At 42.3% G+C, this 11426-nt stretch overlaps 1 protein-coding gene across 3 annotated transcripts in view; it reads left to right on the top strand.

Moving 5' to 3' along the window:
- LOC144731455 (mothers against decapentaplegic homolog 4-like) overlaps positions 1-11426 on the top strand; it is a 31944-nt gene that overhangs the window by 5132 nt on the left and 15386 nt on the right. The window contains exons 3-7 of one of the 3 annotated variants that reach the window (XM_078612504.1): positions 1556-1730; positions 2961-2990; positions 3835-4089; positions 8721-8837; positions 10685-10798. In XM_078612504.1, coding sequence (XP_078468630.1) covers positions 1556-1730; positions 2961-2990; positions 3835-4089; positions 8721-8837; positions 10685-10798 — 691 coding nt within the window. Of the gene's footprint in view, positions 1-1555; positions 1743-2960; positions 2991-3834; positions 4090-8720; positions 8838-10684; positions 10799-11426 lie in introns of all 3 variants that reach the window. The other 2 variants (XM_078612503.1, XM_078612505.1) reach the window with 2 other exon arrangements.

Here is an 11426-nt window from a genome sequence, read left to right as displayed (position 1 = left end):
AACTTTAGTTGTTTTCATTTATTTTGTTATATTTTATCTTTTACCTACGTGACTTTACCGAAAAAAATCAAAGAGTATGAATCCTTGCAGTCACGAAAGCTTCAAATCTAGAATTAACTGGAGGGGCGCGGAGGTTTGTAAAGTATTCTGGGTATTTTTCCCTTTGATGATAGGTGACCTTAACATAGTAACTTTAATCCATAATTCATGTCTGCAGACAATGTTATTTGAGGGGACCAGTTGATGTGATATTTTTTAAGATCTCCTAAGATCTATGATGGTTAAGTAGATTCATATTTATGTTTTGTTTCCTCTTCCAACGTTTATTTTACTTTCCCATCCAAAATCAGTGTTCAGCTTTGAATTTACCACTTTATTTCATTCAGCGTGATGGTGAACCATTTTAAACGCTTGTAATAAGTAAAACTATTCCTCCATTTCAATCATACATCCGCCGCCAGCGGTACCCAAGTAAACTGATTGTATTTAAGTGTTAGAAGTTCATGAGTTTTTGCTTTGAAGGCTCGTTGTGATTCTCACTTGTTTTGTATTGCCACCGTGTCTCTCGATGTGTCGGGTGTCCACAGCAAAACTATTTCAGCAAGCATTTTATTACTGATCAAGTATGCCACCTATTTGCACAATTTTGTGACTTCATTCATGGCCATATAAATGATGCATTTTTAAGTGGGCAGATAATGCTTAAATATTAATCCTCAATTATATTTAAGTCAGTTGAACATCTACAATTAATTCTTAACCCAATAGCTTATGGTTTAAGAATCCATAAACAGCATGGTGTACAGTACAGACATTGATTTTTCTGCAACTGCCCTCTGCTGACAATGTAGCGCTGCCACAGCCTATGGCGCCTTTTTATGCATGATGATTTACAATCTCCTTAGCTTTCAAGACCTGATGAGATCAGGCTATTTCTGGGTGGTTTAGTCTCAGACAGTTAGCTATCAGCTGGTTACGAGGCTTATCATGTGTGCCTAAAGTAGCAAATGGACACGTGTGCGCGTTCGGTTTCATGCCACTTACATTTACCCTACCAGGGCATCTTTGTTCCTTGACACTCGGTGCATTGAGTGTGCGGTGCAGGGTTACCAGTAATTTGTGAGACCTTTGCATTTTTTGTGTTGCTGGTCATCCAGGAAATCATGTTGTGAGCAGAATGTTGAGCATGCCTTGATGAAGGCTTCATGGGCAAATACTTTTCCAGTGTAAATTTCGATTTAAAGCTTTCGTGACTGCAGGGATTCATCTTCTTGGTTATTTCGGTAAAGTCACGTAGATGGGAAATAATAAAATAATAAAATAAAACATTAAAATGTTTTTTATTATGTTTTATCATAAACAATTATTTTATTATGTTTTATTTTATTTATTTTATTCTTTTCCTTCTACGTGACTTTACCGAAAGAACCAAGAAGACTTTCCAGTGTGTTTTGTCACTTATTTTTTTCGTCCTTGAGCATTAAAACTTTTGTTTATTTCGGTGTCTAGCAGTACGCACAGTCTTAATTGTTGTGCCTTTTCTCTCCCGTTTCAGGTTGCCGGTCGAAAAGGCTTCCCACACGTGATCTATGCTCGCATCTGGAGGTGGCCTGATTTGCACAAGAATGAGCTGAAGCATCTGAAGTTCTGCCAGTACGCCTTTGACCTGAAGGCCGACAGCGTCTGCGTTAACCCGTACCACTACGAGCGGGTCGTGTCTCCCGGCCTAGGTACTGGCTTAGGTACTCTTTCCTTTGTCACACATTCACAGACGCACGGTGTTTCATCCAGTTTTCTCCACATTTTTGTCGAACTAATAAACAGTGCAGTTATCTCTTGGGATTAAGCACGACTTTAGAACAATGTTAATTGTGTGAAGGATGTATGCATTTATGGTATACATTCATTGTTATCGGCCGTCTATCCATTGCTGGGTGAAAGCCTCCGCAAGCTGCGAATTCATATAACTCTTGCACAGGAGCTTATTTCATCGCTTCATCTCCGGCAAAGTTCTCTCCCATGTCTGCCATTCAGTCCATGGTCTGACGATACACTAGAACGCCTTTAATATCTCATCTATGAATCTGTTCGCAGAGACCTATGGGTTCAAAATTAAATAGGCTAGTGTAACCCATGAACTCGTAAGCAAGTATTTTAAATGCAGTGAAATGTATTAATGGTTATTATCAACAAGTTCATTTTTTTATGGACTACATAAAACAATAATTCGATTATAGAGTGTTTCCTCGTCGCACGTGTGAGTGTTCTTCCGGTGCTGCGATTTCCTTATTAATTGGCCGATAACATCTTAATATATAGAGTACTGCAGAGCTTGGGCAATTGTTTGCGCTTCATCATGTGACTGCATTCCTGCTTGCCTGTGTTTTGTCGCGCATCCGAGTCGCTTCGTGAGAGTGATCGATTAATGTCTAGCGTGTCAAAGGTTGAAATTAGTTTTGTATTGATTTTCACAATTACAGTACAAAGTATGCAGAGTTCTAAAAAACTATATGTGATTACTGTAGCCACATATTGAAGCACCTGGATGGTATAGTTGTTAGTCTACTTGCCACGGAGCTAGATGTCGGGGTGTCAAAAGTTCTAGACCCGCAGTAACCTCTTGAATTCCGCAGGGAATGAACTAGAGCACACTGCTGTAAAATGGGAAAAAAATATCCGGTGAAAATCATCATTCCACAGGGATTGGCCATTATGTCTTCAGTTTCAAATGACTGGTCTCACATTTGAGAATTTGGTGTGATAGTAAATTATAAAGGCCATCTCTACACACTGTAAATACACCTACCCAGGCAACCGTAGTTACATAGATTTTCATTGGACGCAATGAACTCTCTCCTTATTAAAGGGCATTTTTGTTGTATTTTATCGCGCACTATTGTTTAATATTCTTGTGCTGTATTCTGATTTGTGTTTTACTGTCGATTGTGTTCTGTTCACAGACCTTGGACAACTAACACTTCATGGATCTCGTAAGTGTTGTTCTTGTCTGTTAAACTATAAAATATAAAATAGTTTAAGAAGCGTGTTACCGATAGCAACCCGCCCCTAACACCCAGCGCCATTCAATACATCGCTGCGATCTGTGGTCACGATTCCATTAGCAATATTATGTTTGTGTCATTCCGGTTGTTTCTTAGATTTTCTGTCTTTGTTTCATTGGTAAAGTTGTGCCCTCTCCATTAGCCCAAGTGCAACATGCAACAACATATACTCTGCACATCATCTGTATTCATACAAAATGCATGTACTTGAGTGTAAGAATAAAATGTAATCGGTCACTCGATGTATTGTTAAGTGCCCATCCTTTATTACTACTAAATTACAATCGGGGCATCTGCATATCACCAGCTAATTGTGTTGTTACATTTTTGCAGAGGTAATCGCCAAATATCCCAGTGTGACACTTTGCTAAAAAAAGTATTGATAACCATTGATGGGTTTTTTTTATTCAGACGAAATGAAGTAATTTTTACTAAAACTATACTAAACTTTTTATTTTACTAGGTAAAGTCCACTGAGCTAAATAGCTATTTTTCACAAGCTAGCTGGCGCAAATGATTGCTCAATGAAATGGCTTATCACATGGAAATTTACAGCAGCCAAATACTCTTAAACGCATGATTCTTAATGTGGAGGGAAAAACCGGAGGACCCGGAGAAATATCCACACGACCATGGGGAGAGAGACACAAACTCCAAATATCCAGGCTTTCGGGGTCGGGTTCGAACCCACGACCTCCCGCATACCAAGCAAGGGAGTTAGCATCTCGCCGCCGTGGCGTTGATATTTTGTTGCTGTCCCCCACTCTTGCAGCACCGGGTGGGCGACTGGTTAAGGAAGAGTTCATGCCGGAGTGTGTTCCCGTGGAGGGTCCCGGCCCATCGCTGCACGTCACCGACGGTCACTCGTCCATACAGATTATCCAGCACCAGCCGGGGGGGGGCACCCTGCCCGCGGGACCAGCCTCTGGGCCCCCTTCCTCTCAGCAACCCCCGGCAACCCCCTCCTCCTCGAGCGGGGAGCCGTCAACCTCCACATCTACCTCGGGATTCCCCGCTCTGCCTGCAGGTTTGGCCGCGGTCTCTTCACCCACGGGGCAGACTTTGACATGGGCAATAAAGATCCTTCTTGCAGTTGTCCTTCGGTTTTATCATTCAGGTCAAGCTTGGTCCGCTCCTGCATGCAATTTATCTATAAATGAGGAGGTGGCGGATGAAGAAAGAGAGGATCGTTAACCATTGATGGTTTACAACAAGGGTTGCAGACATCAGGATACAAGTTAGACTGCTTTCCTACCAACAACTCAGAGTATCAACTGAACGTGCGACCCCCAACAAAATATTGTTTATGACGTTACTTACCTAGGTTGTGTTTTCAACGGTTGGCTTCGTACGGTGTGAAAGAAGTTTCACATCCATACCTCAACAGTAACAAGAATTTAAGATTAGTTTTTTATTTGGTCAAAGTAATTTCTTACTAAAATGAGATCTCAGAGCCAGCGGTGGAAGTTTCACATTCCTGTGATGGAGGCAAGGCTTTCCAGTGGACAGCCACTGTTGCCTTTCCAACAAACTTATAGACATTTATCGATCCTGGAGGGATGATGGGCTGAGTCAACGCGCTAAACTAGAATTTGAATCCGCAGCCCTGAGCAGCTCTTCTGCGGAGACACCATAATGTGCTCTTTGAGACATCGCTACATTGCCGTATTAAAACCTACGGGAGTGATATATTATTAGAGTGCTTCTATGACGTGGCTGATGTGGCGTTAAAGTTTTTGCTGTGTCATATGAAGCTTCACATTCAAGTTAGCCCTGGAGACAGAGCCTCGGTGTGTAGCTACAACATGAGCAATGTTTGAGATGTGAGTTGTATTATTCTTTAAACAACAAATATCACACTTGATGGTGATTCCTGCACAACAGTGGCTTGCTATTTGTGTGTGTGTTGTGTACATGCCTACTGGTGGTGGTTCTTTTAACTGAGCGTTCTCTTGACACTTTTGACCATTATAGTCCAGAATGTGATGTGATAATGTACAATACGGTCTATGAGGATGTATCACACTGTTTGTTACCTTTGTGAGGCAGCTGGGACGGAATTTGGATAAAAATCTTAGCCCAATTTTCACCCAGGAAACTGGAGAGCACAGCCAAAGTGTTTCTGACGTAACATTAAAACAAAAACACATATTTAAGAATCACAGGTAAGAGGCAAACAAGATATACACTATGAAACAGGAACACAAATAAACAAATATGAAAACGTAAAATCTTATTAATGGGTCTCATCCTATCCGAGACACTGTTCCAGGGCCCAACCAGGCTGTTTTTAGTGATGCACCCTCCAGAAAGAGGGGGCCGCGTGTGCAAAGAGCACAAAGCACCTTCCTCCAGCCCCACCGCTGCCCCCCCTTGGCTCACCTCCACCCCATCGCGCCTCTCGCTTGCCCCACTCCAGGGCCCTGCAGGGAACAGCAAATTACACACGGCCAACCGTGTTCATTCCACTCGAGCTTGCTGAGGACAAACCTCGCTTTAAGCTATTTTGCTCAAGTGTAGGTTTTTTTTTTATTTAAACTATTGATTGCATTTACTGACTCCTTTTTTTATTTAATGACGTTAGATCCATATATTTTTATTAAAATGGTTATATTTGACAGATTAACATGTATTGACCATACCCTGTTAAATTAGTGAGCATTGCTTTATACTTAGTCCATTACTGTTATAAGTGGTGTGCTTATCTTTGTGTGCGTTGGCATTTTATTGCCAGCTAAGTAGTTAATTGACTGTGGCACTTCTAATACTGCCAATTGATTGCCCGCTAATTGTTCCTAATGCACTTAAGTGGCAGGCAACATGCTGACATTTATTTTCTGGGTTCTCTGAGCAAAGTGAAGGCGAGGGCAGACTTCAGTACAGAACCAAATGGTGAGCGGTGTCTGTCCCCGCAGCGTGCTGAGATTCTTCAGGACCTGACCTAAACGTGGGGGCTTATTGGCACAACGCTCGAACCCCCTGGCTCCGATGTAGGGAACGCTTTTATCGTAGCTGCTGTGGAGAGGGTATTACGCAATACAAGCTGCTGAGAAGAAATGTTTCAATCATAACAGCGGTTGTCAAGCGAGCCCAGAACACGAGTGAACGTACATTTAATTACATTTTAATGGTACTTGTTGAATATGAACGAACACAACATTTTGCATGCAAATCCATTTGTAGAGCACAATATTAATACGTTTTAGATGTGAATGATAGAATTTATGTACTACAAGGTTGTAAAAAATGCAGGGTAAGAATGTTGAGGCTATCCTTTCGAGTGCTCACTTTGCCATTCTCCACCGATGTGATCCTGTTCACATCTGTCCTTCTCGTTTCATTTACCATGCATTACTGTATGACAATGGACACGATAAATATAGTCATTCTATAGAGTGTTGATACTACATGTTTTCTAATTACATTCAGCTCCATGATTATCCTGAACTTTGTTTTATTACCTGGAAGGATGCTATATTAATTACAGTTGCTGATGATTGCAGGAGCTTATTAACAATTCTAATTGGCTGTAATGTTTATTCATGTTTCTTAATTATATTGAATGAAGAAGCAATCCAATAAAACAACCGGGTGCTTTTTTATTCCATTAATACAACTAATATTGATCTATGGCACGAGTTGAAAGCTGCTTCTGTAAATAAAAATCTGCTAATTTAATTATTAAAGCCAATGCTTCTGGCTGCAGGGTTGTGGTGCAGCCATCATGCAAGAGCCCTCGAGTCCACTGCTAGATGAGGGCCTCCCAACACCGTGCGGGTCATGAAAGTTAATTTTACTTACGTCAGACGTGATCAGTGTGGGTTGCTTGAAGGTGGGAAGCATAGACGTTGGAGCATAGTCCAGTACAAGCAATTCATTGCATTACTGCCCTCTGCTGAAAAATTAGTCCCACAGCAAGCCCACATCACCTGTTTTGTGCATGGTGGTCACAAATCCAAGCACTGTTCAGGCTCAAAACCGCTTAGCTTGCATGACCTGACGAGATCGGTTGCATTCCGGTGGACATTCTTGTATGTAGCCATTACATTTGGGCTTTCCCCGCTGCTTGCCGGGCTCCATAGACTAACGTGGAGCACATTGCAGCATTGCACGCTCACCGTCACGTCGCCAGGGTCACGTGGGCTCTGACGTCGTGAACGCGAGCGAGGAAACTTCAGCGCGGCTGGGATGTCGCTAGCGGCGCTCTAGTGGTGCGTCCTGAAAGTCACGTGGTTGTGACGAGCGAACTATGAACCCGGTGAAACCAGCGACCCGAGTTCGATTCCGGGCCACTTCTAACTTCAGTGCCGAGTGATATCTGAACCGATCTTGGGTCCCCCGCCTAACCAACCCATACTGATCAGGATGGCGACGAATGGTCAAACAACCCCCGTGACCATTGTAGCGATGGAGGCCCTTGTCCAAGACTGGTTTGACAAAAAAACTAAATTATTTCGTTCAGAAGCTTACAGCTCATGTTCAGCTGCTTTTGATGAAGAGCCTTGGTATGTATCACAAAAATAACAGCTGTGTATATTTTTTGAGCTCTATCTCCCTTGAATTCGAGTCGCCACACTGGGCAGATCAAGGCATGGTTTGGTGAATACGTAAGGATGGCACTGATTGCTTCATCGGTAGATTGGTCCCAGAAGTTGACTCCACATAATTGCTGATGGGATTTTTGCAGATGTGCCTTCAGCTGGGCCACCAAATGCAAGCCAGTCCTGAAAAAAAATATTTATTTCACGTTTCCTTCAAAGCCAGAGAGGGTGTGGTGGTGACAAATTGAATTTGGGTATTTCACCCTAAAAGAAAGCTTAATTTTCTCAATTATGATTCAAACGTGGGTCAGACGGCCCAGCATTCATGCCACAATTGTGTATCTACAGAATAGGTGAACTATACTTGTGCTTTTTTTGGGTTGATCCTGTAATAATTTAAGTAGCAGTTCAGCATATTTGACAGCAGAATCTAAAATGTCCTCTACAGGTGCCAGGCCATATTCCTGATGACAATCCTTTACTGCTGTTTTGTTCAGCTGCCCATTATTGTTATTTTTGTTTACCATCATCGTTAAAATGACAACTAAACACATGTTAATAACACTGCTCTAAAATATATATATAAGTGATGTGTTGGGCAATGTCCCTTCATCATAGCACATAGAAGCCAGAGATATATGTGCTATGAATAAAGGCTACCACTGCCAATGTCAGCAAATAATAATTTAATATATTGCTTCAACTGCTGTAACTGCATGTGCTGCTTCTGTTTAAATGTCATTCTTGCATAATGTTTTATTATGATTATTCATTCTCTAATACTGCCGTGAAGATTGTTTGCTACCATTTGCATTTTCTCATGATGTAACCACATTTACATTTGATTGTAGTGATTAGGAATGAATCCATGTGGTTTTTTTTTATCAATACAATTAAAAGTATTGCTACATTTTGGACTTGTCATTTGAACACACGAGCCGGTCAAGAATAATTGAGATGAATGTTAGTCTTCTCTAGCTGATGTCTAAGTCACAGCAAGTGGATTTTGCATTTAACATACTGCACTGTGGTAAGGGCCTTTGTATTATAATGACATTTAACATAGTTGGCCATGGTCAAAGCAGACCTCTTAATTTTAAGTTAACATGCATTGCAGGCCAAAGTGGCTCATTACTGCCCTTGGTTCAGGGAGACAGGATCCTACCCATATCGAGCAGCCAGCAACAAGCCAACCAACCCAACGGATTTGCAGCTCAAACGCAGCCTTTCCACAGTGAGTGCATGGTTTTCATACACACCAGATGTTTGCACTTTGCGCTGGTTGCATAATTGGCATGTTTCTGCCCATTTTGAAGCAATGGCATTTAAATATTTTTTTAAATAATTGTCAGATAAACATTAATTACAGAAAAAAGTAAGGTGAGTCTGTTTAATGATGAACTCAAATACGCATCATCCGTTTTAAATGGCAAATTTATATTGTTGAAAGAAGGCAACCGTAGACCGTATTCAATTTCATTGAGTCACGATGAGGTTTTTACCCTGTTAAAGCAATGTTCACTGGGTACTCTGGTGTTCGAAGCTGTAGCTACCTATGAAGGAGTTATGCCCGAAAAGCACGGTTGATGAAACATTTTTTGAAAACCGATATTTAACACACTGCCTTGCGTCAATCTAAATTAGCTTTTTTAAAAAAGAAAATAAGATGTGCAGAACGAGGAACCGGCACGCGGTAGCATAATTTTTTTTCCTTTCACAATTATTAATTACCAATCGACCCTGATTAATTGCACATTAACGCTTAAGTCCTTTGGCTTGCTGTCTCAGAGGAGGAGGTAACCAACGTAAGCCCCAAAGCAGGAACTACACCGCCACCTGCCAGTGAGTCCTGTACTTCAAGCTCCACTCTCTGTCTTCTAATTTTATGGGCTTGCATGTAGCCACTTGTGCACCCCCCCCCCCCCCCCCCCATTGCTTCTGTCAGTGCAGCCATTAACCCCATTGCTGTTATGCAGGTTTCACCATTGGGTCCAAGAAAAACACAATAGGAGCATAAATAATGGTCACGTTACTGCTGGTGAATTGCCGGTTACCATCTGTTTAAACGTGTGAACTAAACATCGGAGGAGATTCCTGCTGGGTGTGCAGACTCGAACCCCTTTTCCACTGTACAACCGAGCCACGCTGGGGCTGTGCCGAGCCAGCTCAGTTCGGCTACGGAGGCGGCGCCAGGTAGTGTTTTCCCAGCCAGTGCAGAAGCCGAGCCGTGCCTTTACCGACAAGCAATAAATGAGGTTACGTGGGACACACGTAGGTTATGGGTGACGCTGTGTTCACGTTGTGTACCAACTAATGTTACGCACAATGAACACGTCACTAGCCTTGGCTGCTTAACCCTGAGCCAAATGTCTACTGGACATCTGTGAAAAAGAGCTTTATAGCTGATCAGATTCCTCCAGTATGAATAAATATTCTGATTCTGAGATACAGATGTCTTGTTTTGACCATTGTATCTCATCAGGGTTTGGTTCCAACTCGGCCACCATGGTGACCGCACACTTTGTCGGCTCGGGATGCACGAGTGGAAAAGTGGTACCGAAGGCCATGTCCTCAGAAGCACGTGTCTGCTTGCTCGATAAATGCAACATTCTCCCATTGTGTGCTTGTTTTTCCCCATCGACAAACTCGGACACTTTAGGTGTGTGGTTCCCTTTGGCTATATCTCTAGGCAGGTTCAGCAAACCAATCGTCAAATAATGGTGGAAAGAAAATAGAACTTAAAAAGAGCAGCGCTTTATAGGATGTGGCATGTTACCATCATTGTACAGTGATTATTGTTGTCATTCCCACTCTCTTCTATAGACAATATGGCATGTGCTAACACGTTATAATTGTCATTGAGAGAGATGCATTTCCATGGCTATGGTAGGAAAATATCCATGGGCAATCCTTCAGATCCAGTGGTCTCCAACGGCTGCTGGCTTTGATTTAAAATCTGTGCGATATTTATGCGGTATTGTTGCAAACGTTTTGCATTGTGTGTTAGAATCTGTTGCACCACTTTTGGAAGTAGCGGTGCGCTTTTTGTCACATTTCCCGCGTGTGCGTATCTTGATGCAGGTAGCGTCACAAACTGGACGGGCAGCAGCACAGCCACCTACACCCCCTCGATGGTCCACCATCAGAACGGGCCCTTGCAGCACCACCCTCCCCTGCACCACCCCAACCACTACTGTGAGTGTTACCCATCCCACACGGTGGACTCTGGCTGTGTGCATAATCGACCCTCGGAGGCTCACTGTACCGACGTCGTTAAATGTCTTCTTGGTTCTTTCGGTAAAGACACGTAGAATTGAAATAAAATAATAAAAATTAAACATATTACAATCATTCTCACGACGTTTCGGCCACAACGCAAGCAGCCGTCCTCAGGTGGAGAACAGGTCTGTCGAGAAGACAGAGTCTGAATGACACACCCCATTCAGACTCTGTCTTCTCGACAGACCTGTTCTCCACCTCCACCTGAGGACGGCTGCTTGCGTTGTGGCCGAAACGTCGTGAGAATTATTTGATTATGTTTTATTTTTATTATTTTATTATTTCCATTCTACGTGACTTTACCGAAAGAACCAAGAAGATGAATCCCTGCAGTCACGAAAGCCTTAAATCGTCGTTAAATGTGTTTCGTATTTTTATAAGGAAAACCCACTTTTAAATTGCATATTGCCTTACCTGTACTAAGGGCGTGTCAATTGCCTCGTGCTCATTTTAACAGGAACAAAAAACTATTAAATATGTGTTTTGCCTTTGGAGGATTTTATGGCAGGACACGGTAAGCAACTTGAAAGTTTATGAATGGTAC

Source organism: Lampetra planeri, chromosome 39 (assembly GCF_965212315.1).
Source record: "Lampetra planeri chromosome 39, kcLamPlan1.2.h2, whole genome shotgun sequence".
In the NCBI taxonomy this organism is placed as follows: Eukaryota; Metazoa; Chordata; class Hyperoartia; order Petromyzontiformes; family Petromyzontidae; genus Lampetra; species Lampetra planeri.
Note: the sequence above shows the minus strand (reverse complement) of the source record. Positions and strands in the feature narration are given on the sequence as shown.